This window comes from Athene noctua, chromosome 6 (assembly GCF_965140245.1).
Source record: "Athene noctua chromosome 6, bAthNoc1.hap1.1, whole genome shotgun sequence".
NCBI classification, from domain to species: Eukaryota; Metazoa; Chordata; class Aves; order Strigiformes; family Strigidae; genus Athene; species Athene noctua.
The window spans coordinates 13,125,977-13,150,435 of record NC_134042.1 but is presented as its reverse complement, the minus strand read 5'-3'; the positions used below and the strand labels follow the sequence as shown (position 1 = coordinate 13,150,435).

General features: G+C 48.3%; 1 protein-coding gene across 4 annotated transcripts in view; it reads left to right on the top strand.

The window, feature by feature from the left end:
* The window catches only part of PAPLN (papilin, proteoglycan like sulfated glycoprotein), a 55,515-nt gene that overhangs the window by 26,589 nt on the left and 4,467 nt on the right, over window positions 1-24,459 (top strand). For 2 of the 4 annotated variants that reach the window (XM_074909629.1, XM_074909628.1), the window contains 22 exons: window positions 1,397-1,527; window positions 1,864-1,987; window positions 2,721-2,801; window positions 4,029-4,201; window positions 4,788-4,911; window positions 6,005-6,131; window positions 6,789-6,854; window positions 8,881-9,088; window positions 10,835-11,011; window positions 12,311-12,467; window positions 13,064-13,150; window positions 13,694-13,982; window positions 14,113-14,230; window positions 14,929-15,058; window positions 16,286-16,937; window positions 17,713-17,850; window positions 18,715-18,839; window positions 19,629-19,767; window positions 21,193-21,330; window positions 22,003-22,130; window positions 22,688-22,796; window positions 24,157-24,332. In XM_074909629.1, the coding sequence (XP_074765730.1) occupies window positions 1,397-1,527; window positions 1,864-1,987; window positions 2,721-2,801; window positions 4,029-4,201; window positions 4,788-4,911; window positions 6,005-6,131; window positions 6,789-6,854; window positions 8,881-9,088; window positions 10,835-11,011; window positions 12,311-12,467; window positions 13,064-13,150; window positions 13,694-13,982; window positions 14,113-14,230; window positions 14,929-15,058; window positions 16,286-16,937; window positions 17,713-17,850; window positions 18,715-18,839; window positions 19,629-19,767; window positions 21,193-21,330; window positions 22,003-22,130; window positions 22,688-22,796; window positions 24,157-24,332 (3,597 nt within the window). The remainder of the gene's footprint in view (window positions 1-1,396; window positions 1,528-1,863; window positions 1,988-2,720; window positions 2,802-4,028; window positions 4,202-4,787; window positions 4,912-6,004; window positions 6,132-6,788; window positions 6,855-8,880; window positions 9,089-10,834; window positions 11,012-12,310; window positions 12,468-13,063; window positions 13,151-13,693; window positions 13,983-14,112; window positions 14,231-14,928; window positions 15,059-16,285; window positions 16,938-17,712; window positions 17,851-18,714; window positions 18,840-19,628; window positions 19,768-21,192; window positions 21,331-22,002; window positions 22,131-22,687; window positions 22,797-24,156; window positions 24,333-24,459) is intronic. The other 2 variants (XM_074909630.1, XM_074909631.1) reach the window with 2 other exon arrangements.

Genomic DNA, 24,459 nt, shown 5'->3' with positions numbered 1-24,459 from the left:
GGAGGAGTTTCAATAAGGGCAAATGCCGGGGGTGCCCTTGGGCCACAACAACCCCCAGCAGCGCTACAGGCTTGGGGAGGAGTGGCTGGAGAGCTGCCAGTCAGAGAGGGACCTGGGGGGTTGATTGACAGCCGTCTGAACAGGAGCCAGCAGTGTGCCCAGGTGGCCAAGAAGGCCAATGGCATCCTGGCTTGTGTCAGCAATAGCGTGGCCAGCAGGGACTGGGAAGGGATCTCACCCCTGTACTCGGCACTGGTGAGGCCGCCCCTCGATTCCTGTGTTCAGTTTTGGGCCCCTCACTACAAAAAGGACATTGAATGACTCGAGCGTGTCCAGAGAAGGGCAACGGAGCTGGTGCAGGGTCTGGAGCACAGGTCGTACGGGGAGCGGCTGAGGGAACTGGGGGGGTTTAGTCTGGAGAAGAGGAGGCTGAGGGGAGACCTCATCGCCCTCTACAGCTCCCTGAAAGGGGGGTGCAGAGAGCTGGGGATGAGTCTCTTGAACCAAGTAACAAGCGATAGGACAAGAGGGAATGGCCTCAAGTTGCGCCAGGGAAGGTTTAGACTGGCTATTAGGAAGCATTTCTTTACAGAAGGGGTTGTTGGGTGTTGGAATGGGCTGCCCAGGGAGGTGGTGGAGTCCCCATCCCTGGAGGTGTTTAAGAGTTGGGTTGTCATAGCGCTGAGGGATATGGTGTCGTTGGGAACTGTCAGTGCTAGGTTAATGGTTGGACTAGGTGATCCTCAAGGTCTTTTTCAACCTAGATGATTCTGTGATGAACATGTAGGGTTACACTTCATCCCTAACAGTGTGTTTTGAAGTGACTGTAATGTTTTTGACTCTAGTATCCTCTTAGGGTACCCACTTAGCTGGAGGGGGGGGGGGGGCGACAGAGGGTGACATGGAAAAAATCTTTTTGCCAGAAGGAAAGCATTGCTTTCATGAAGATCGTGGATGCATGGTCCAAGAGGTAGCAATACATAGTTATCCCTTGTAACAGCCATTCTTTCAAAAACATCGCTTAAGAAAGCTGGAACTGGTTGCAGCTAGGTGCTTAAGTATTAAAGAAGCAGAAGCTCTGCTGTATTTTTCAATGTTGGCAAAAGAATTTTAGCAGGGCACAGGAGAAACAAATGCATATATTTAGCGAGTTCTTCACCTGGCACAACATTCCCCCCACCACCACTGGCTAGCGAAGGTTCCATGGTTCCATACAGTGAGGCTTTATCAGGGTATTTTTCCAGATTCCAGCAGTTTGTGACCCAGAAATTTGTTCAATATCTGCCACTTAATATCAGTTCACTCCTCTGTTTCTGCTCCTGTGATCTAAAGCCAGGTTCCTGATGCATTATCAAGCTATTAGCCATACTATATAATGTTTTTTCTCTCCTACCAGCGCCTAATAAGTGTGAGTTAAACTGTATTCCCAAGGGAGAAAACTTCTACTACAGGCACAAGGAAGCAGTGGTAGATGGGACTACCTGTGAACCTGGCAAGCGGGACATCTGTGTAGAGGGAGTTTGTCAGGTTAGTCATCTTGATGCTTCCTTCGTTTACCATTGGGCCTTTCTGTTGCTTCCCTTTGTTCTGTTTGACTATCTTTTATTAATAGCATCAGAAAAGGAGAATCATCCCATTTCCAAGGTGTTGAGGAGAATGTGGACAGCATTTATCTATCTCTGAATGTGAAATAGAAGATGCCAACTCTGTCCTTTCTCTGACAACTCCTTCCTTGCCCTATCCTGCTTCCCAGACTCCCTAGATTCAGGCTTTCTCATTAGATCAGTCCTGCATTTGGTCATTTTTTCTTTCTTTCCTCTGTCATTATGGTTTATTCATATCAATGCTCCTGTGCTCTGACAGGCCGTTGGCTGTGATAACATGCTGGAATCTGCCAAGAAGGAGGACAAGTGCCTGAAGTGTGGAGGAGATGGCAGCACCTGCTATGGTGTGAAGGGTACTTTTGATGTGCCCAGCCTCCCCAAAGGTACAGATGATCTAGGTAGTTTGGACAGATGAGGAGGAGAGAGTTGCACCTAAAGTCAAGATGCTACAAGGGCTGGTGGGGGCACCTGCTCACGTGATCATTGTGGGAAGGCTTGGATGTTCAGCAGAAATGTCTGTATGGCATGTGGCTCTTTAGCACCTTTATCACCAAAAAATGTGTTGATGGCTTTATCCTGGGAATCACTTCCCTAGTCTCTGTACAGACTGAAGGACTTGCCATGCTCAGTCTCCAGCAGGTGCTATAAATGTCCCATATGAACATAGCTATATACCTCCCTTTCCAGCATCCTGATAACCTCACCAGGATTAGTGCAAGGCTGCAAATGGGATTACAGCTTCTGCATTTAGCCAATTTTGAAAAATTTCAAGACAACAACTACTCTTGCAGTCAAATCCCTCTGTGTTGATCTCCAATGTGATGCTTACTGAAATTCTGAAAATTTAAAAATCTAAAAAATGGACTTTGAACTGACCCCTGTGCTTAATTTTGAGGTGTAATTGGAACTTTTTACACATGGACTGATCTGTGGATAGCGTAGGGTGAAGCTATTCAGAATGCAGATAGTGACAGCTGAAATACTTCAAGCCGCCGTCATAAAGCTCATCCGGTTGTTCAGGCACCAATGAAACCATGAGCATCTTTGGCACAGAAGAGTGACTGTGTGGCATCCACAAACAGATACTGAATAATCCCCCTTTTTTTCTTTTTTAAGGTTACAATCAAATCTTCATCATTCCCGTGGGAGCCACAAGCATTCAAATTAAGGAAGTTATGCCCAGCAGGAACTTCCTGGGTAAGACCGGGTCAGAACCTGTTTTTCAGCCCATTTGGATTCCAGCCATTGCATTAAAATTTGGTTTTCAGGTATACTGGGCTTTGGAATGTTTACCTTGAGGCCTTCGTATGGCAGAGGGAAAAACTCTCTGAAAATCAGGATCTGATTTTCATTGAGTATGCTTGCAGTGTTAGTGATGCTCAACCCTGGGCTTCAGGTTTATCTCATTTTCTGTCCTGTGGTGATCTCGTTCTTGGATGGGGAATAAAAGTACCCATGCCACATTCAGACTCTGGGCCTGGAACTTACAAGTAGTCTAGTTGATAGAGCAAAATTTGGCTATGAGTTCTGCTGTTTGTTTGGTGAATGTAAATCCTAACTACTCTTGCCATGGAAAAGTTTGGGATGGGCTTCTTTTTCTGAGATTATCTTTTGGGTATTTCTCTGTACTACCTCAAGTTCTGGTCATGCTGTAGAGGGCAAAAAGAAGGGAGAAATGTCCTCACCTAGATTTCTGGGCAGGGCTGAGGAAATTCCAGTGGAGAAGGCACTGCTTTCTGACACTTCTATCACACAGTACTTTGGACAAATCTGTCAGGTGATGTTTTGTTTTGTAGAAAACTGGATGCAGCACCAAAGCTCTTGTTTTCTGCATAGAATGTCTGATGAACAGGACAGTGGTGTAGAGGCAGTGGAGGGTGAATCCCACATCTTAACAGCAAGTGGGACAAAGTCTGACTTAGGCTGTGCCTCAGTGAGTACCTGTGGGGAATGCAGAGACAAGGCTGGAATATGCTGGAAGGCATTCAGCTGTGCAGCAAAGAAGTACTTGGTCTGCAGCAAAGCTGGCAAGAACCACTGTCTGAATGTGGAGCAGCTTCTGGCACGAGTGCCTTATGGGGAGACAGCATTGTTGGACAGTGGTGGTCGCCTTTATTTGCCACACCTGTGACACAGTGTTGAGTGGAAACAGAAGCATCCCTGTGGAGTTCTTACGGTCCTCTTTTGATGTGTGAATTTTTGATGTGTTGGAAGATGCTGCCATATTAGATGGTTGCCACACTTAAAGGGTTCTGGTAATGGTATAAAGGAGCTGGGGTTCAAACGGCAGAGCTGAGAGCTCGGTGGATTGCCAGTACCCTGAAAGTCTAGAGCAGGCTCTGTCTTGTGGTATCTGGAGCCGATTGTCAGGTTATAGGTATGTTAACTTACTGCCTTTTCTTCTCTGGCATCTGGTTTGTCCAGCTGTCAAGAACGTGCGAGGGGAATATTACCTGAATGGGCATTGGACAATCGACTTCAGCCGGGCGCTGCAGGTAGCTAGCACGGTTATGCACTATGACCGTGGCTCGGAGGGTGATCTGGCCCCAGAGCTCCTCCATGCCCAGGGTCCCACCACAGAACCCCTCGTCATTGAGGTAAGCAGCTGTGCCTGATACCCCTGCTCCCTTGCTTTGCCTAGCAGCCCCTGCTTTGTGCCACGGGAGTGTGTTGGTGGGGACCACAAGGGAAAGACTGGAAAAGTGGCAGGACCCCCAGAGTAGACTAAGGTGCCCTTCCAGAAATTGAAAATAGCACTACTTTTTGCTGTGGTTCTGTTGACCAGAAAGGAGCAGGGCAAGGCTTGATGCCTATTCCCTTGGGCTCTGACTTTGAGGTTGGGGGGACTCAGCACCAAATGGTGCCAGGGCAGAGATGGGCTCTAGGGCACCGCCTGTTACAGTGTGCTATAGGCCAGGAAAGGTACTTACTGTTACAGGAGCGCCTGGATCTGCTGATGCTGAGGAGAATGAAGGCACCCTTCTCTGAAAGCTAATGCTCTCTAGAGTGTTGTAGAAGGCAAGGAGAAAATACACCATAGAGTATATACAGCATAGAGAATAGGTGCTCCTCGAACAGCAAAGGCACAAGTCAGCTCGAACCCTCAAACGTGGTGGGAAAATGCTGTGAAGGGGAAAAGTGCTGCTGCTGTGATTTCCCTGACTTTCTCTCATGCTTTCACAGCTTATCAGCCAGGAGCCAAACCCAGGGGTACAGTACGAGTACTACCTGCCCGTGCAGGGACAGGCCTCGGGGTACAGCTGGAGCTATGGTTCCTGGAGCGAGTGCAGCTCCGAGTGCGGAGGAGGTAAGGGAGCAGGACCCGGTCTGTGGCCGCTGGTGTGGGGCTTATAGCCGCACCCTCAAGACTGTGTGACTGTGTGCTGCCCTCTGCAGCTGCCTCCCAGCAGTCTCTGGATGGAAGACAGAACAGGTATCTGCAAGGTGCACCTAAAGTTTTGTCAAGGGAGAGGCACAGATGGAGTCACAAAAGGTCTGTGCCCTGTGCCTTGTCCTGTCTTATTTTCCATGCCCTAGTCCTCAGACTTGTTAGTAGGATCTGTTAAGAATCTTCATAGATAGCCATTGTTTTGTTTTGCTTCAGTTCTTTATGGCCTTTTCAGACCTCTTCAACCGCTTGAGAGGTCCTCTTCAAACTGACGTGGCCTACATAACTGAATCACATCATTCCCCTCTACCATAGCCTGAAAGATACCCTCTTTCCTGGGGAACTGTTAGGTCTCCTGGGGTGTCATGTCATGTTCAGTTTACAGATTCTTCCATGAGCAAATTATGGAATTTAAGCTTAAAAAAACAAAACAGAACACTCCAATCAAACAAATAAACTCTCCAGCTGACTGGTATATAGAGTTCCTCTCAGCCTCTTCTGGTGGCCTGTGCTGATGGCCTTTTTGATAGCTTTTGCTGTTGTGGTTGTAGGTGCTGATACTGTCTTTGCCTGGGCACTCTTATCCTGTGGGAAGCAGAGTTGCAAGCTTTCCTCCTGCAGCCAGTCTTCACAAGACTGACCTTCTGAGTCTAACAGGAGGCCCCCAGCTCTGCTGCTGTGTACTGCACACATCGTGGAACGTTCCTTGATGAATGATATGTAGATATAGCACTTTGTGACTGTCAATCCATAAAATAATAGGAAAATGCCCCTCAACTACACAGAACTGTTCTGCCTCTCTTGCCCTTCCAGTGGACTCCTATACTGTGAGGAGGCATCACTTGTATGTTTAGTGACAGACCAAGAACAGCATCTGACTTTTTTCCAGGTTGGCTGGGACAGGTGTGGACTCTGCACTAATTTAGAAACTTGTCTTGTCACCACTAGCACATTGCAAACCTAGTCCTGGGTGGTTTGTATTGATCAGGATACTCTCTTGCTTCTCCTTTAGGTTTCCAAACCCGCTTGGTGTTTTGTACCATAGACAATGAAATTTATCCAGACTATATGTGCAGGAATAAACCACAGCCAGACAATAACCGGACATGCGGCCGTCAAACTTGTCCTCAGACAAAACGGTAAGATTTCCTTCCTCCTTCTGGACTCTGACATCTTCCTGAGGTGCTTTTGGAACCAAGAAAAGGAATGACCCTCTCTCTTCTGCCCTCCAGCAAGTTTCCCTCCAGGGAAGTATTTAACTTTAGAGAAAGCCCAAGACAAGGAAAGGGCTTAATACATCCTATGTTTATTTTATAAACCAATTAAATTCACTTTCCAGAGTATGATTGCGGAGTCTTCTAGCCCATCTAGGAGATAGGAAACAGATTCTCTGGGTTTTGCTCTCTCAACTGGAGCCTGCAAAAACAGCGTAGGTGGTCAGAGCTGGTGTAATTTTACGTCATTTCTGCATTCCCAGTGTCCTTGCTCTTATAAAGGGACGAGTCCTGGAATCTTTTCATTCTCCGTCATTTTCAAACCCCTTTACCCAGCCATTTCCACTTTGTCCCTTGCTGGCATAGACTTACAGTTGGCTTCACTTGGCTCTTACATGGGCATCTAGAGCTGTAACCAGAGCCTTAACTGTGTGTCTCGCTGTGTGACTGAGTGCAGTGGAGGCCTGTGAGGGTGCTTTTGGGGGTGAGGGGGCACTTGGAAACCTGGAAGCATTTCTGAATACACGGTAGCCTGTAGCTGCTTGTTGTAAGTTCCTTAAATCCTTTGTTCTGTGTATAAAGGACTTCCTACATCTATCTGCCGCAAACCTGGAGTCACAGTGGAGCACGAAGCTCTCAGATGAAGAGGTAACAAGGAAAAGGAGGTTACAGAAAGCACAGGACGATGGCTGCTTTCCTCTGCTCTTCACCTTATTACCCACTGAAGTCTGTGGGCGCTTTGCTCTTTGGCACTGGTGGTAGCAGTGGGTGGTGCTTTGCTTTTGATTCTTGTCAATGAAAATGATGGTGGAGGGTGCAGCTTTGCTTAGGTGGTTGTGCGTGCCCCTGGTGACTTGATTCTTATGGGACTGAGAAGGGGACAGTTTCTTCTTAGCTTTTTCTGCTTATCCTGATAACTGTTGCTTTTTCTCTGGAATCAGGGTGAAGAGATGTTCTGGAAGATTTTTTTCTTTTGTTTATCAAGATAGATAAAAGAACAGGAAGGAGAAGAGAGCATGATGGATTCGGCAATTGAAACATTGGCCAGTATGCCAGCGTGTCATAGCAAAAGCCTCTTCTTAAAAGTGCTTCTTTCTTTGGCATGGGCCTTATAGCAGGCAGAAAAGTGCCTATAAACTGTGATGAGTACAAGGATGTGACATATACGATACTTATAATGTACACTGAGGTATGAGAAATAACAAAAATCAAAAGCAAAACAGTTGTTCCCCAGCAAGCTGCTAATAGCTTAGGACTTGCAATTTTTTGCCCTCTGATGAGGGATCCTCATATGGGTCTTGTGGTTGACATCTTCTTACAGAGGAAATGAAACAAGTGTCAGAGAAGATGTCTTGACTAGCAATTGAAGGAAGCTGTAGGTGAGCCCATCCTGTTGATACAGCCCTTCTAAAACTGTACATTTGCTTTACGGGAGGCAGAATATAGTTTGGGGAGGGGTTATCCCCACTGGAGCTTCCAAAAAATCTTGATCAATGAATTTTTTTTGAGCCCTGCAGCCACACCACTCTTAAGTGGCTTCTATTTGCTGTAGTTGTTCCCTTTGAAAAGGGAACATCTTATTTTATAGCAAAGGCCATTCTGTTTCTGACTGATACTTGCATCTTTAGCAATAAAGAAGTGTATCTTAAGGCGATGAACGTGACTGAGTCTGCTGTGGAGTTTCTAGTAGGGCATGAGTGTGAATTGGCTGGCTGAAACTCAGTGTAGGTGTCATGAGGGCAGACCAGGGAAGCAGCTGGAAGAGTAGGAGAGAAAACATGAACTGCCTTTACTCCCTGGCTGGGGCTTACCTGGCTGCAAGTGGAGGCAGCAGCTGACAAGCACATCACCGTGATGCTCCCCCTCCACCACCAGTGCCTTTTGACCGTGCAGCACACTGGAGTCAGGAATGAAATGTCATGTTGTCTCTGAGGCCAGGCCGTGTAAGCTGTGGGTCCAGCTACCTGGGCATCTCTGAGATGCAGGAACAGACAAGGGCCAGGATTTTAGCATCCAAACAGTCAGATCATTTTGTGGTCATTCTCCTTTCTTTCTGTAACAGCTTCAGCAACCAAACCCAGGACAAAATCTATTTAAAGTTTCTGAGGCTTTTTTGTGTGTGCTGCTGTTAGAGAATTTGGCCAATGGGAGGAATAAACCAGCTTTCTACTGGCTGTCAGTGAAAAGTTCACAAACACTTCTGAGAGTGTCTGGCATGGTTTGCAGGCAGAGTGAGGTCTTGGCTTGGTTTTACTGTTTCTGATAATGGCTGAAGTGGAATGGGTGGTTAGGCTGGTCTGGACTGCTTTTCTTTTAGATGATCTGGCTTGTTTTCTTTGGTGTTTTTCTTTTTTTTTTTCTTTGATGTTCCATTCCAGACATGACATTTTTGCAGACACCAGGAGACCAAAACCTTCCCCTTCTGGGAGAGCTCTGCACTTCCAGAGAAACAAGTGTTTTGTAGGTGGGGATTTGTCTCTGGAGTGGGACTCATGCTCTGCATTGCCAGTTGAGCTGGGCAGTGCTTGGTCAAATGGGAACTTGCCTCTGACTCTCCTCTGCAAAGGGATGTTTTCCTTGTCTGGTTACAATAGGGGCATGGCACTGACCTCCCCTGTGCCTCTGGGTGGTTTAGCTGGGCTTACATTTGTTTCCTTGATTCTGTGACCTGCAGGTGGAAAACAGGGGAGTGGGGATCCTGCTCAGCTACCTGTGGTGGGGGCACCCAGACTCGCTCCGTTTACTGCGTGGCATTTGACGGTCAGAGCTCGCAAGGGGTGGTGGATAACGCTGAGTGCATGGCCTTCGCGCAGCAGCCTCGCAGCAGTCAGCCCTGCAACATGAGACAGTGTGCCACCTGGAGCACGGGGCACTGGTCTGAGGTGAGTTTGTGCACGGGAAGTAACTGCCTCTTGGCACCTACTGAAGGAGGATCTGCCAAAGCGTGGGGATAAAGAGCCAGAGGCTCCTTTTCTGGGACTGCAAAAAGTGTCTGTTCTTGGATAGGTGCAGATGTGAAGGACTTGTCCCTGTAGCCCTCCAAACAAGTTCACCACCTACCTAGCAGCTATGCCTTCCTATAAACACATCCTTGTTCCTCAAAACTCTGCATGCCTCTGCACCTCTGCTGCTCTCATTGCATGTTCTCTCTTCTCCGGCCTGCCAGTCCTTTCCCTGCTCCTGTATTTTTATCAGATCCACCAGACGTGGCCCTGGCTGAGTTTCTGAGTCTGGTGAAGGCAGAGGGTGGACATGAGAGCTGCTGTCCATCAGCTGATGATGTGCAGTAACACTTCCTCCTCTGTAAAGCAGGAGTTCATGGCTCCTGCCTATGCTGTTTACTTCCATGAATATTGCTGCCTCAGCATTGCCAGCCCTGGACAGCAGTGCTACCACCACAACAGCCAGTAAAGCAAGATACTCTTGAACCACTGGTGACCTGCTGTTTGCTGTGTGTCAGTGCAGGACTTCTCCAAACAGCTGCATGCTGCATTTTTGATGCCTGTGTGCACTTATATCTCCAGGAGAGGAAACCATTTAAACTGTATGTGCTCAGTGCTGCAGCCAGGCATTTACAGGGCTTCTTATATTCAAAGGGCTTAGAAAGTAAAGGTAGTGTCTACTCAGTCCCTAAAGCACGTGAATTTTCCTCTTTTAAAAGTACATGCATGCTTACAACGTTTGACTTGCAGTCTTGTGATGGTACTTTGAGTGGTGCAGCAGCATAAAATGTAACTATGAGGCATGATAACCTAGACTATAAAGTCTTTTTCTTTTTTCTTTTTTTTTTTCATGTGAGATGTGAACACTGAGATAACTTCAGGGTTGTGGAGTAAGAGCTCTATTTGGGGAAGGCACCAAGTGTCATGTTCTTACAAACTGATTCCTAAATGATTCATTCCAGGGTTGTCAAAAGTGCCTGCGTTTCGTGTACTCTCAGAGATAAAAGGTCACTCTAGTAAATGAGTGGCTGAAACTCAGCTGGGAAGCTCATCTAAATTAATTCAGACTGTCCCCAAGTTAATACTCTCTGTAAGAGACCTTGGTGACTCACGGAGAAGTAGGATGGATTCCAGGAAACACCACTGTGCATTTAAGAGGGCATTGAAAATGTCACAAACCAGTTACTAGTATAGATGTTTTCACAGCTCCATACCGTACAAACGGAGCACAAGGTTCTTCAGGCAGAAGACATGAGTAATACAAGAACCTAATCTTTTCACCTTCCCTTGAATTCTTTACCTTGAAGTGATTTTAATCTGGAGTAAGTAACATGAGTTTCCGGGTATTTTTGACATTTATTGTTCTCAATATATTCTGCGGTATGGATATTTTTTCAAAACCATTGTCCATGTCTTCTTTGATAGAGATCAAGAGAAATTATATGACTAGGCCAAAATCATCCAGTGAGGTCCAGATCTCCCAGACTCTATCCACCATGTCTTATTGTCCCTTTTCCAGCATAAACAACTACTCTTCTAACTCCCATCCCAGAAGACGATTTTAATGATGGTTGATTGTTTTAGGTGATCTCAAAATGGTGCTCTGCCCTAATGTTAGAGATCACAGCCTGGAAATGCAAGTGGAAACCAGATACTTCCTTGTAATTGTTGGGCCTCTTTCTGCAGTGCTCAGCCAGCTGTGGGGAAGGGGTCCAGACCCGGACTGTCACCTGCAGAACACAGCAGGGCTCTCAGGCTCAGGACTTCGCTTGCCTAATGGAGCCAAAGCCATCGGCCACCCAACCTTGCCTTAAGGAAAACTGCGTCCAGGAAATTGGCTGGCACGTTGGAGACTGGGGCCTGGTGAGCACTGCATTTTCATGGGTCGGAAATAACTGATTATATTGCTGTGCTCCTCACAAACAAGCTTTGATCCGTGCAGTCTGCACGTTGGCTGAGGCTGGGAGCATGTACTGCTTCATTACCGGTCTCTTGGCTCACAGTTGCATTGTAACTGGCACTAGTAATGCTCCGGTTAATCTGCTGCCTGCTTTGTATGCAGCTGCTACAAAAATAAATCCTTCTGAGGGAGGGATTATAGTTTCAGTGACAGTGGCAAAATGCAGCCAATAAACTGAAACAATCTACTCTTGCTGCTTATTCCCAGTTCTTCACTCCATTGCCGTGAATAGCAGAACAGCTCTCTGGCTGAGTATGGCCTAGAGCTCCAGGCTTCAGGACTGGCCATTGTGTTTGGTGATACAGTTTAAAGTACATTTTTGTAATTGTTCAGATAAACTGTGCTTCAGATGGATTACTCTTGTGTTTGTAGAGAACGCCAGACTGTGTTCAACCTGGGGAAAGTGCCAGGGGGAGGGAATAGGGGTAGATCCAATGCCATCAGGTGACTTCCAAACACACTTTTTCCTTCCCATGCTAATGAGACTAGCTTGTTCTGAGTTAAAACATGTTAATTCTGGTTCTTCATGAGATGTGGGCCAAGTTTTAATAACAGCTAAAGAAGTTGCATACCTTAATCTGACCTTTCCTGGCCCCTGGATTTCCAATATCAGAAGGGTTCCCACCTGCATCTGCATAAGAGAGGAATACTCTACCAGTGTTTGCAGACCTTGCCATGAGTAGGTGGGTTACACAGATACCTCATTCTCTCCCTTCCCCTGAGCTCATTGCTCCCTCTTCATCCACAGCTTCCAGTGAGAACTCCAGTCAGCTACTTACAAGAAAGCCACCAGTTTGCTTTCCTGTTGTAAACCCTTCTTATTGAATGCATAGTTCAAAACTGACCCTCTCACAGCTGGTGGATCCCCATAGTACTGAGATGCCTTCGGGCCCAGCTGAAACAATTTGTTCTAGCTCCCTGCTGCATCACTCTGGGTAACAGCAGCTCATCTGGATATTACAGGCTGAGCTTGGCTCAGCGCCTAATGCTTCAGGGATGGGTGCAACATTTGGTAAAATGGTTTAAAGTATGGTTTTCTAATTGTTCAGATGAAGCCAGCTGAAATATTGTTTGCTTTGTCTTGGTGGAGGAAGCTGTGCTAAGCCTGCAGCTAATCATGCAGCTGTTCCACACTTCTGGTCCATGGGGTTTCTGTATTCGGCCTCTGGTGCCTGCTCACTTGCCTTGTCTCTGTCATCAAGTGTTCGAAGAGCTGCAGTTCGGGCATCCGGACACGCCAGGTCATCTGCGCTGACGGCGACTCCAAATTCTACAGTCCCGAGACGTGCAAAGCCATCCAGCCACAGAAACCAGCCACACTGGGCAGCTGCAACATGCAGCCCTGCTACCTGCCGCAGCGTGAGTGGTATTGCTGCACACCTAGCTCTTCCTAGGATGCTTTTGTTTAGGAGTTCCCAGCTGTGTCCGTCTCCATTCTGTGAGTTCGTTTTATGCATACAACCGTGGCATCTTCAGAGTCCCGGTACTTGTGCTGTTTGAAATCTGTGCAACAGGCTTGGCAACAACATTGGTATGTGCTATTTTGAATTCCGTATTCTGTGATGGCTCTGTCCCACTGTGTGCTGCAGACTGACCCCAGGACTCCCACTCAAGAAAGATGGCAACCTGGGCAGGCTCAGCAGCTAAAAGCTATAGCCAACTCTCATCCATCTGTGCACCAGCTATAAAAGAGGCACAACTGCTCAGAAGACTCTGCTTGCTGTCTGTGCCTAGTCTTCGTGCCAGAGCTGAAATGCTGACTTGTGTCTGCCTGCCCATTGCCGGCTGCTGTCCTGAGAATCCAGATGAATCCAATTGCTGCTCAGCAGCTGTTCCAGGAGAAAAGAAACATCTTCATCAACTTTAGTTTCCTGTTGATTCCTGGATGCATTTGTAATTATTAGAACATAGATCTGGACTAACTGCACACATTTTGTGTATGTCTCTCTTTGCAGAGGTCCCCAGTATGCAGGACACTATGGGATACGATGTCACTCGCCAGTCCTTGCTGACACGTTACAACCCAAACAGCCCTGCCACAGGTTTGGAAGAATTTTATTAGTTTGGGGTTTTGCTGATCGTGGACTTGAAATAGGGTGTGGTAGGGGGAAGGTTCTTCCTTTTCTTCATTTCTCTCATTCTTTTGATGGGCTTCTAGACATTCATGGAGCTAGGGACAAAGTGTAGATTCTTTTACACCAATAGTGAGCAGTACTTGAATCTGTCCATGTAGAAGACTCTGTAGCAGTATATAGATCCCAGGTTCTGACAGAATGACTTAAGTGCTGGGTGAGAGAAACACTACTCAAAGCAGACTATAGGAAGAAGAAGGGATGATGCGAGGCGACCACAGTAATGTGGCAGGTGGTTTCTCATGGGACGGTAGAAAGAATGGTCAGGGCAGTGAGCAAAGAACCTCAGGACATCCAAATCCAGAAGGGTGGGCCAGAAGACACACATTCAGATGAAACCCTGATGCAGAAAAACATGCCCTGTAGCCTTGGGCAGGTAAAAGAGAGCAGAGATGAGGAAAACTGACCTGATTTTGATGCTCACTGGCACACTTTAAGGAGTTCTCTCCCCAGATTCTGGTGATGAACGGATGCTCTCTGGGAGCGCCACGATCCGTAGTACCTCTGGGAATCACCACATCCCATCCACCAAGGACCATGGCATCAACTTGTTGCCTGTTCGCTGGGAATCTCGGTTGCGCTCATCAGGTTCCCATCAGCTCAGCTTCTCTCGGGACCCCACTGCAGGGACTGGCTCTCAGGACTGTCACCGGAGCCCACACGGCTGCTGTCCAGATGGGCACACTCCGGCTTCAGGCCCTTTGGGGAACGGTTGCCCCTTCAGCACCTGTCACCGAAACAGGTAGCTGGAAGTAGATAGGCCTGAGCAGGGAGGCATTGCCTTTCCTGGGGGCTTACTGAAATTTACAGCCTGTGCCTGTTGAGCTGGGCAGGTCAGGTATTGCTGCAGCCCCTCTGCCTTCTGCCTGTAGGTATGGATGCTGTCCTGATGGAGTATCGGCTGCCCAGGGTCCAAACAACATGGGATGCCCACAATATTACCGTGATGTTCAAGTGAGCAGAAATCAACCCACTGCGGCCACTCCAACAGTGAGTACAAAAACCTTTTGCATTTTAGGAGTCCATCAGGTACAAAGATTCAGATTTGACCTCAGTGACTCACATGGTGGGTTTCTGTTGTGCTTCATCTCTGCCAGTAATGCTGGGGAACCAATACTTCAGGCATGGCATCAAGCCCTTTCACCCACTCCACTCCAGTTCAGTCTGGGGCATCCACCTGTGATCCGCTGTAAGCAGGGGACAGAGTGGGTGGTTGGGAGATATCTGAGAAGTAGAAGACCATCCTGTGTAAAACTGATGGAATAATTCCAAGTAATCAAATTTCTATCAGTCAGAAACTTGCCATCCAATTTCTAGGAGGGAAAAAATGAGAAAAACATGGCTACTATTAATTGTCTTTGTTTGTCAACTCTGCAGATTAATTGAGGCCAAAATAGCCAGGGAGGTAATTCTTCTAATAGACTGGGGTGCTTGGTGGGGCCAGCCAAAAAAACTGGCCTGCTGCTGGGCTGGTTAGGTCTGTCTTTCAGAGGAGTGCAGCCCTGGTTCCATGGCTGACAACCAAGTTTTCCCACTCCTTCCCAGCATGAAAGCCTCTAGGAGGCAAACAGTAGTTGTTCCTCTAACAGCTGGCCTTCTGCAGCCGACAGCTTGAACACGGTGCCTTGCATGTTCTCCTGTCCTCATGTATGCATGATAACCATTGGCTTTCCATTCCTGTCTCTAAGGCAAGCCAAGCCTTGTCCCAGCAGCACCCCTCAGGCGAGTGCCGCAGTTCTGTGTACGGCTGCTGTTTTGACAATGTCGCTTCAGCATCAGGCCCTCAAGGGGAAGGATGTCTCAATAGGCCCAACTACCGTAAGTGATGCTTTGGCTTCTTGGTTTAGAAACGTAGGAAGAGTCCTCCAGAATCCAGTAGCATATGGAAGCTTCCTGTGTAGAGGCTCTGCTCTCTGTAAAATGTAGTAAATTATCTCTTTGAAAAGAAATTCTCCCTGATGATTGGGGCAGGGGAAGCTTGGAGGGAGTGTAGAAAAACAGCCAGATGGTTCAGTTCTGTCAGCTACGGCAGAGATTGTTGTCTTCTGCTGATAGTTGGACAGAAGTGTGTGTGTGTGTGTCTGTCAGTCTGTAGGACTTCTGGGGAGCTGTTTGCCCCTGAGAAGACACCCTGATGCAGTCTGGAGTGCTCCACATTACTTACCTGGGTTTAGGAGACGTAGAGGCTCTCCTGAGGAATCAGGGCTGTGCTCAGCCTTCAGACATGGACGGGCGTGGAATGAGAGCTACAGTGAGGGATGGAGGTGTTGCTCAGGGCTACATGGATGCTTTCAGCTGGCGGAGTTCAATACAGTGCCTGCTGTGCGATGAAGGCAGTAGAGCTGCTGGGCAGAAGCATCTCTGCTCCTGTAGTTCCCAGCTGTATTCTCTGCAGACACATTGCTGCTGCATTGCCTTGCCCTTTTCCCACAGCACAGAGATTACTTGGTGGCCAGCCCTGGGGGACTGCCTTGGGGAAAGGGAAAGCTCTCTGGGTCCTCTCTGCTCAACCACAGCTTGGCAAAGGACCCCTCCCTCAGGAAGAGCCCTGCATCCAGTGTGTTTCAGCATATGGCTGTGACACCTGTGACTTGGAGCACAGGGCTCAGTTTGTAGACATATTGGGCTGCTCTTTATATCAACATGTGGAGGGGTATTTTGTAATGCACGAGGCTCCACAACTGGGTCTAATCCACTCGCTTTGTGGGCTGGAAATTTGCAAACAGCAGCCATGTGCCTCTTGCAGGAGAGGAAGCCTGGGAGCCAAACTTGTACCTGCACAATTCCCCGGGAAAGACCGTAAAGCATCTGTCTAGTATCTAGATTCAGAAAAGTCTCTGAGGTTGGTTTTCCTCTCACCAGTGGCAAACTGGGGCAGAAAGAAACATGTGAGCAGCTGCCCAATTTCAAAGCAGATCTGGTTGCAAAACTCAAGTGTCCTGTGCCCACAAGGCCCATCAGATCATCTAGGCAGGTGGCTTGAAGCACCTGGACCTTTGTGCTTCGTGACCCTGACATTTTCCTCTGTTCTGCTGTTTCTGGTAGCGTATCCTGTTGTATGCCTGCTGCCCAGTGCCCACGGCCCCTGCACGAACTGGACCACTCGCTGGTACTTTGTGACTGTCGTTGGCAAGTGCAACCGGTTTTGGTACGGTGGCTGTCACGGCAATAAAAACAGCTTTGCCTCAGAGGAGGAGTGCATGAGAGTGTGCCGCAATTCTGTGGGGGTCAGTCCTCTGGAGCACCAGCCCTATTCTAGCACAGGAGCCCTGCAACACCAGCACACTGGCTCCCACTCTCGTACAGGGGATTCTCGGGGTCAGCAGCAGCCACCCCCAAGAGAGTCTGCAAGTCACAGCCAAGAAGGAAGAGCCTATGGGGCATCACACCTCACGCAAGACAGCCACACACAGGACAGCTGGAGAAGCGAGGCGCTGCCAGAGGCTTTGCCAAGGACTGGTGTGCTGGAGAGCCAGCGCTGGGGCACCCAGCAAAGTGGAGGGCACAGCCTGAGCCAGCCGCACCTGCGGGACACGGCAGCGCCTGGGCCCCTGCAGCGGCAGCGCGGCAGTGCCCAGCCCGCACGGCCCCAGGAAGGCCAGCAGTGGCACAAGGCTTCTGGAGCAGATGTTTCCATGACAGAGGGATTTGGGCACCAGGCTCCTGCAGACTTGTTCCCAATGTGGGCTCTGCACAGGTGATGATTTATTTTTTTTTTCTTCCCTGTTCTGCCAGCTCATTGTGAAGTGTCAGTACAGCTTACTCTGGAGTGAAAGCATTGCCCCAGCTGGGACCAGCTGACTGGGAATACCGTGCAATGGATTGGCTATACATATGACCTTTTGGTAAAATGAGTTATTCAGGCCCTGGAGTTATCTGCTGTCTCTTTTTTCTTGCACTCTCCCTGCTCTCTGACAGCACTGGAAGTATGGTGTGTGAAAAGACTACAGGATCCTGGGGTTCTCTGTCTGGGGGGCATTCTTACACTGTAAATGAAAATCCATAGGTGTTTTTCTTGTTCTGACCAACAGATTTAGCTGGCTGTCTGACTTCAGAGTGTGCAGTGGGTTGTTCTAGGGAACTCTTATAAGATGTAGGGAACTGTTATAAGATGTGACCTTTGGGTCAGGATCCAGACAGCGTCACCCTGAAAATCAGGAGTGCATAGACCTAGATCTAAATGTGTCTGCACTGGATCTCTGTCTCTCTGCTGAGCTGAACTTAGTTTCTTCAGAGGAGAGGGGTTGTAGAACTCTTTCTCTTCCTGGAGATACTGTAGCATTCAGTCTGTCCAGAGCAACCCTTGCCATGTAGGAGAGAGCTCCCCACATGTTGCCTGGTGCATCTGCTCAGAGCCAAATGGGCAGCAGATCCTGCTTGGCCCTGTGGTTGTGACTCATCCAGAGTCACATTAGAGGACCCAGAGGAGAGGAGGGCAGCAGAGGTGCCAGCGGAATTGCCTTCTCTTTCAGAGCCATCCTGGAGGAAGCCAAGCCTTCTCTTGTGACAGCAGCGGTGGGACAAAACATCCAGCTGGTCTGCAAGACAGGCATGTCCCCCTTCTCCAGAGTGGAGTGGATGAAGGATGGCCGACCAGTCTCCTCTGACAGGTGAGCTCAGCTCCCTTCATTTGTAGAGCAGATGGGCTCCTTGCTGGGCAGAGTGCCAACTGTGCTCACCTGCTCTCTTTATAATCTTACTGTTAACAATCTTAAAAGATAAAAATTAAAAATAAACAAGTCCTGTGTTGACCTAAGAGCATGAACTGTCCACCTTCTCTGTGCACAGCAGAAACAGATACAGTCTGCAATAGTATTGAGGCACTGACTAGTGTTACGGGACAGAACAGGTGCTGTCCAATAACAAGGCACTGGTGGAAGCTGACATGTGGGTAGTGATACAGAAAAAAATATTGTTTCTCTTGGATTCATCTTGGGGCAACACTAAGTCAGTAGTCCAGGGTGAAGCTTGTCGCCAAATAACTCAGAGTTCTTCCGGCTGGAAGTTTCTGACACTCTCATCTAAGATACAATTTTTATTTAAAAACTGCTTTTAAAGCCTTTTTTTTCCTGGTAAGTCTGTTTTCAGCAACAGTTTGGAACTGGACAGTCACTTTGTGTTATGAAAATCACAGTTAAGAAAAGCCCAGTTATGCTTTTCTGTTTGCAGATAACTGCTGGGGCTCAAGCTTCTGCCTGGAAGGGCAGTTTGCCTCCTCATGGGAGAGGGTTGCTGAAAGCAGTTCCCTGTTTTCCCATCTCAGTTTCCTCTCTGTTCCTGACCTCCTTTCTGCTGCAGTTATTTCCCCTGCCTGTGACCTCTCTGTGGTCAACAGGGTTTTGTTTACTTCTAAGCCGGGGAGGGCACTACATGGTTATGGTTTATGTAACATCAGCGCGAAGAAGGGCTGCTCTGCCTTGGCCAGTTGCTGTCCGTGGCCAGGCAGAGGCAGTTAATCCTTGCTCCTGTTGCAGACACACCTACCAGTCCGACAGCTCCTTAGTGATCAGCCACGTCAAGGTGGAGGACACCGGGACTTACACATGCCTCATTTCTGATGGGAGGACAGAGAGCCGACAGATTCAATTACAGATCATAGGTGACTTATCTTCCTCTTAAGACCAAAGAGATACCTCAGGGCTCCTTGTTAACATTTATTGACCAGAGGAGCAATAAAGCCAACTGCAGGAGCAAACTTCCTCCACTGCCACGCTGTGCTAACAGCATTGGCTTCACTCGGTGGCAGTGGTGTCCCAAGCGAAGCAGTCTGTCTCCTCCACTGTAGGGGTGCCAAGGGGGGAGTGTGGAGGCAGCCAGGCTTCTTTTGATGTTGCCTCATGATAAAGCCTTAGCCCTAAAGCACTGCTTCCCCTGCAGTGCCACCCCAGAGCCAGAGTAGTGGCTTGCCTGTAACCAGTCTGCCATAGCTGTCTGTGCTGGTGCGTTTGTGTTTTGCCCAAACAGGTCCTTCTGGGTAACAAACAATTCTCTCTTCTGAAAAACGTGCTTATTTAAGAAAAAAACCCAAACAAACAAAAAGAAAGACTAGCTCAAAAGATGGGCCAGCAAGGCACCCTGTAGCCTTCAATCCCTGAAGTCTGCTTTGTCACAGCAATGGCACATGGGGCAGAAGGCATTGTGGCCTAAGGGATGCTGCAACATGTTCGCTGACAGAGGAGAGAAAGGAGACTAAAATTGCTTTCCTGCAGGTCTGTGACTCTCATTAGTAGACAGCGCAGGCTTACTGCACTAGTCAGCCAGAAAACAGATGGCTGAAGGGCTCTTTGGCTCCAGTTCAGCGAGCTCTCCCAAGCTCATAGAAACCCTACGCAAGAGGTCACAGTAAGAAGTGTCCTTTTATTCACATATGGCATTTTATTTTGAATAGAGTACCAGAGCGCTGTTCTGGCAGAGGGTGAGAGAGGTCGGGTCCTTCACAAGGAAAATCAGCAGCATCAAGAGCTATCCAGAGGCAGGAAGGTTGTACAGGCAGCCGGTTCCTCCATGCATCAGCAATTCACATACAGGTAGGTTCACATACAGCAACAGTTTGTCCATCGTGCCCAGCTGATGAACCATATGGCATCTCTTCATGTAGAAAAGCTGAAGATTGGAAAGGTCCTGGGTCAGCTGTTCTGGGGCACGGTTGGGAAACAAGCAGTACTGAACGGCTGACAACAGGAATGGGAGAAGATCCCAGTCACAAGCTGTCTTCTGTCCTCCCCGAGGGTCTCTTGAAAGAAGCATGTTCTGAGCAAAGATGCGCAGGGAGGCTGACAGCAAAGGAGCTAGGTTCAAATGGAAGTAGAAATATCAGGGGCAGCATCATTAGCTGTTCAAATTAGAGTAGGCAGAAAGAGAAACCTGTCCTGGAAAAAAGCAAAGCAAAAAGGAACTGCTTAACTAGTCCAAAATAGACATAGGTATGTTTTAAAAAGCTCTGGTTTCTTTAGTCTCCACTCATTTATTTTAAATATTTTGTGAACAAACCAGTTTGACTCAAAACTATCTCCTCACCTACTGGGTGGCATGTTTTGTAGCTGCTTGCATGTTTTTTTGGTGCTTCTAGGCTCCACAGAAATAAACATGTACAAATTATTTTTTGCCTTAAATGCAGCATGTTGGGGCTCCAGGTTAAATAGGACCATGATCTGATCTTTCCCTCCTTTTGAGTTTACAACCTTAGACCCAGCCAATTTGCTGAACTCCCCAGCAACCTCCTTAGCTGCTTCTGCCTAAAAGCAGAAAGAAGTGATTCACTGAATTCAGAGCATTGAATTAAGGCTCTTCGGTTTTGTTTTTTGAGATCAAAAATTCAGGTCAGAGAGTGGGGGTGGGGAAGATGATGTTTTATCTGACTCTGGGAACATCATGGTTTCCCTCCCTTCTAAAATGGTGTTTAGCTGTAGTTATGAGTGCAAAGAGCATGAGGAGATGGGTGGTGTGAGAGCCTGACCCCAAACTTTCTGCTGCATGGAGTGAATGGCCAGCTCCTGGGCCTTGCACGCAGTTAGGTGATTGCAATGGGCTCTTCACACCCCAAAAAAAGTTATCTGCTCTCTTTTTGTGTGCCAGATAAGCAGCTTGGGGGAAGCTTGCTTGGTGCCCCATTCAAGACATTGTGCCATTTGCCATGTGCTCATCCTGTTAACACTTCCTAGGCTATTATCCAGAGGGATGCTGTAAGAAACAGGGTTGCTGCCTCTAAAGGGTTAAGCTGGCTGGCAGGAGTGCAGCACCAAGCCGTGCTGAACTGGAGCATGACTTGATGCAGACTGCTCTTTACTGCGTGTTGGTAGTGGCAAGTATTGGAACTCTAACGGGAGTGCAGAGACCGCCCTTTCCCATTGGAGGAAAAAAGTAAGGCTTGTGATTAAAAGAGCCTTGTGCTGAAGGTCAAATGCTGAATGAGGACTTTTCTGTATCTTTTGCTGTGCTTCTGGACTTTGCAGATTGAGAATGGATAAGAGTGAGCCCTCAGTGGTAGAGGCCAACGTCGGGGAGAGAGTCAGACTGCCCTGCACAGTGGAAGCATCGCCAGCTCTCACCATCGAGTGGCAGAAAGATGGGCAGCCCCTTTCCTCTCCCAGGTGAGCTCCCAGGCGGCTCCACTGTACCCATGGGCAGGTTCATGTGGAGGAGAGCCAAGCTTTGCCTCGCCTTCCCTGTCCCCTCGCTGAGAGAAGGGAGCTGCTGGCCATGCAGCCAGGGCCCGTCCTGCTTTGTGCTGGCCAGCTTCTTCTGTTGGGGCCAGACCATACTGCTTGTCTGCCCTGGCCTCACTCTCACCCATCAAAGTCTGAACATTGAACTCCCGAGAGAACAGCTGTGACACAGGGTCTGCAAGTGAGCCAAAGCTGAAATTTGTTCATCTGCGAGATTAGCAGAAAGAGAACACATGGCAAGCAAATTTGCCAAAAAACAGCTGGTCTGTGAGCCAAAACAGAGGTTCGTAGCAAAGAGAGAGGTCAGAGTGCCTGCAGTGAACTTCCACAGCTACTGGTGCTGCTTTCCTGCAGCTCCCCTCACCCTCTGCTCCCAGAAACCCGCTCTAGCAGCAAGCTTTTCCAGAGTCTACAGCACTAGTGCTGGGATTTGAGGACCAGGGGTTGCATTACAGGTTGAACTGAGCTGCTGCTAAACCTTTGCTCAGTGCTACTACGAAGTTGTGCAGGAGGCTCAGCTTCAGCTCTGGTGGCTGGAGTCCCATCCTGAGCCAAGCCCAGGCTGAGGGGCCTTCTGGTTTATTTTTTTTTCCCCAGGCACAGGCAGCAGTCGGATGGGGCCCTGGTGATCAGCCGGGTCAGCTCTGAAGACGTTGGCTTCTTTACCTGCATTGCCTCAAATGGACGTGACCAGGACCAGCGCCAGGTCCTGTTCCGACCTCTGGGTACTGGATGGGTGGAGGCACGCATGGCACAAGCGGGAAACAGGGAGGGCTGAGCAGTCTCTGGGTTTCCTGTCTGGCCATGCCTCTCGGCTTCACACCTGATGTTTAACAGGCAGCTTGAGGGCAAGGGAAGAGTGAATTGTTTTACCCAGTGTGTGTCTAGTAGATAGATCGTGGTGCTCCAGGCAGCTGGGAAGAGGGACCAGTAGCGCAGTACATGTGACTCTTAGGGTCTTGTTTCTGGAACACTGGTGTGGAATGGGTATAGGGGCAAGAGGAACTAGGGAGATGGTTCTGTGCATATGATGTGCTTGTGTCCAGCTGGAGAAAAAAACTCTTTGAGGCCTCTGCTGCTTGCCCTTGCTTGGGCCAAAGCCCTTAGAAAATCTGCATTCCCCATAGCAACAGCATCATGGCTCCAAATATGCTGTTTCAAGGCCTAAGGGCTTACAGCTCATCATAGCATATGTTGGACTTTTCCCGTGAGGGAGTGTTCCTACTACAGTGGGCAGCATGGCATTGTCTTCCTGCTAGCGATGATTTCTATTCTGGTCTAGGAGAGCTGAGGATCACTGGTCTCCTGCCAAGCATCACAGTACCTGAGGGAGGGACTGCTCAGCTTCACTGTACAGTGACTGGCAACAACGTGAATATAAGGTGGTCAAGGTGAGCAAAAATGAGACAGAACTTGCCTTCTCTTCTCAAGTCGCATCACTTACCCTCCAAATAATTATGCAGGAAGCCTCCCAGGTAAGGAAGAGACCCATGGTTCTCAGCCCCAGCTAGCATCACCTACCCTTTCCTAAACAACTCACCTGTTACCCAGAAATCCTGGGCAAGATCCCCGTGGGGTGTAGGGAAGGTCCCCGTGGGGTGTAGGGAAGGTCCCCATGGGGTGTAGGGATTACCAAGGTCATGTTCCAGCCAAATAAGGAGGAAAGCAGTTGTTAAGCCTAGCTTTCATGGAGTTCAAAAGGGCTCCATGCTGGAAAGCTAGTGACATTACAATGGCAAAACCTAAAATGAGTAATCAGAAGACCTTTAGTTGGTCTTTTATAAAACTCTCTACCTAAATTTTGCAAACATTTTAGCCCTACAATACCAGTGGCTCTTCTCCCAGCTTCCTGCTGCAGTGGTTCTCTCTCTCTACTGTCAAGCTGGAAGCAAAGGAGATTATAAAATATTTTAATAAGGTAAAGGCAAAGCTGTGTCCTCTTCTCTTGATGGTTGATGGGGAAACTCTGCGTTTATGCAAGTGTTTGGTGTGGGGTTTGTTCCCTATTTGAAAATAATAAGTTCTGTTTTGGAGCCTTCTTATGAAGGATACAAAGATGGATTGGTAATTGTTTAAATTACTCCAAAGGGCAGGACTGAAGTGGGCCATCTCACAGAGAGCTTCTCTTCCGTACGTAAGTTTGGTATTTGAGTTAACAAAATGATGTAAGTTTCAGAGTCTGAATGAAACCCTTTTCAGTGAAACAAATTGCATTTCCTTGGTAATTCATAATTCAGGCAGTTTCCTGCTGGGCAGAGTATTCCAGGAGGAAAAGAACAGACACAATCTTGCTGGTATTTTAAACATTTTTTTTTTAAACAAACTTTTAAGAGAGAGGAAAGAGGGCGCATTGCTCACTACCCCATATGTTCCTCAAGCAATATGTGCTGCTATCAGTGCCAGCCAAACAAGCACTGCCAGACCACAACCTGGAGAGAGCGAAAGGCACCCTGGATTTTCTCTTAGTTCCTCAAACCTCAAAAATGTGTAATAGCGGAAAGGACAATGTCTTTATAGAGAGCACACAGCTAGCTACCTCCCACGCAGACAGTGGGCTAACGGATGCAGACTCACTCAGGCTCGTGTTACTACCCAGTTGCAGAGCCAGGTTGTGGTAAAAGATTTCTTCTTCCTTCCTGCTGAATTTGTAAAAATTCACCCCTTTCACAGAACATGAGTTCCCAAAGAGCACAGAGAGCTCCTTTAGCCCCCATGGGTGAGAACAGTGATACAAAATGGGTTTTGCCACAGGAACGGAGTCCCCATGCGGGCAGATGGCCACCACATCCACCTGTCCCAGGATGGAAGCCTGGTCATAAGCAACGTTCAAGAGGCTGACGAGGGATCCTACACATGCAGTGCCTACAGCAGCAGCAACTCCGTCAGTGCCAGCACGGAGGTGAAAGTGCTGAGGAGCAGGCCTAGCAGTGAGTACAACCTGGCCTCCCTGCTTCTCCTGGCACCGGTCCTGCCTCTTGGTCACTATTATATGCCTGCCCATTGCATGTGTCCATCCACTGCCAACCTCGGGCTTTGGGGAGCAGCAGGAGCCCC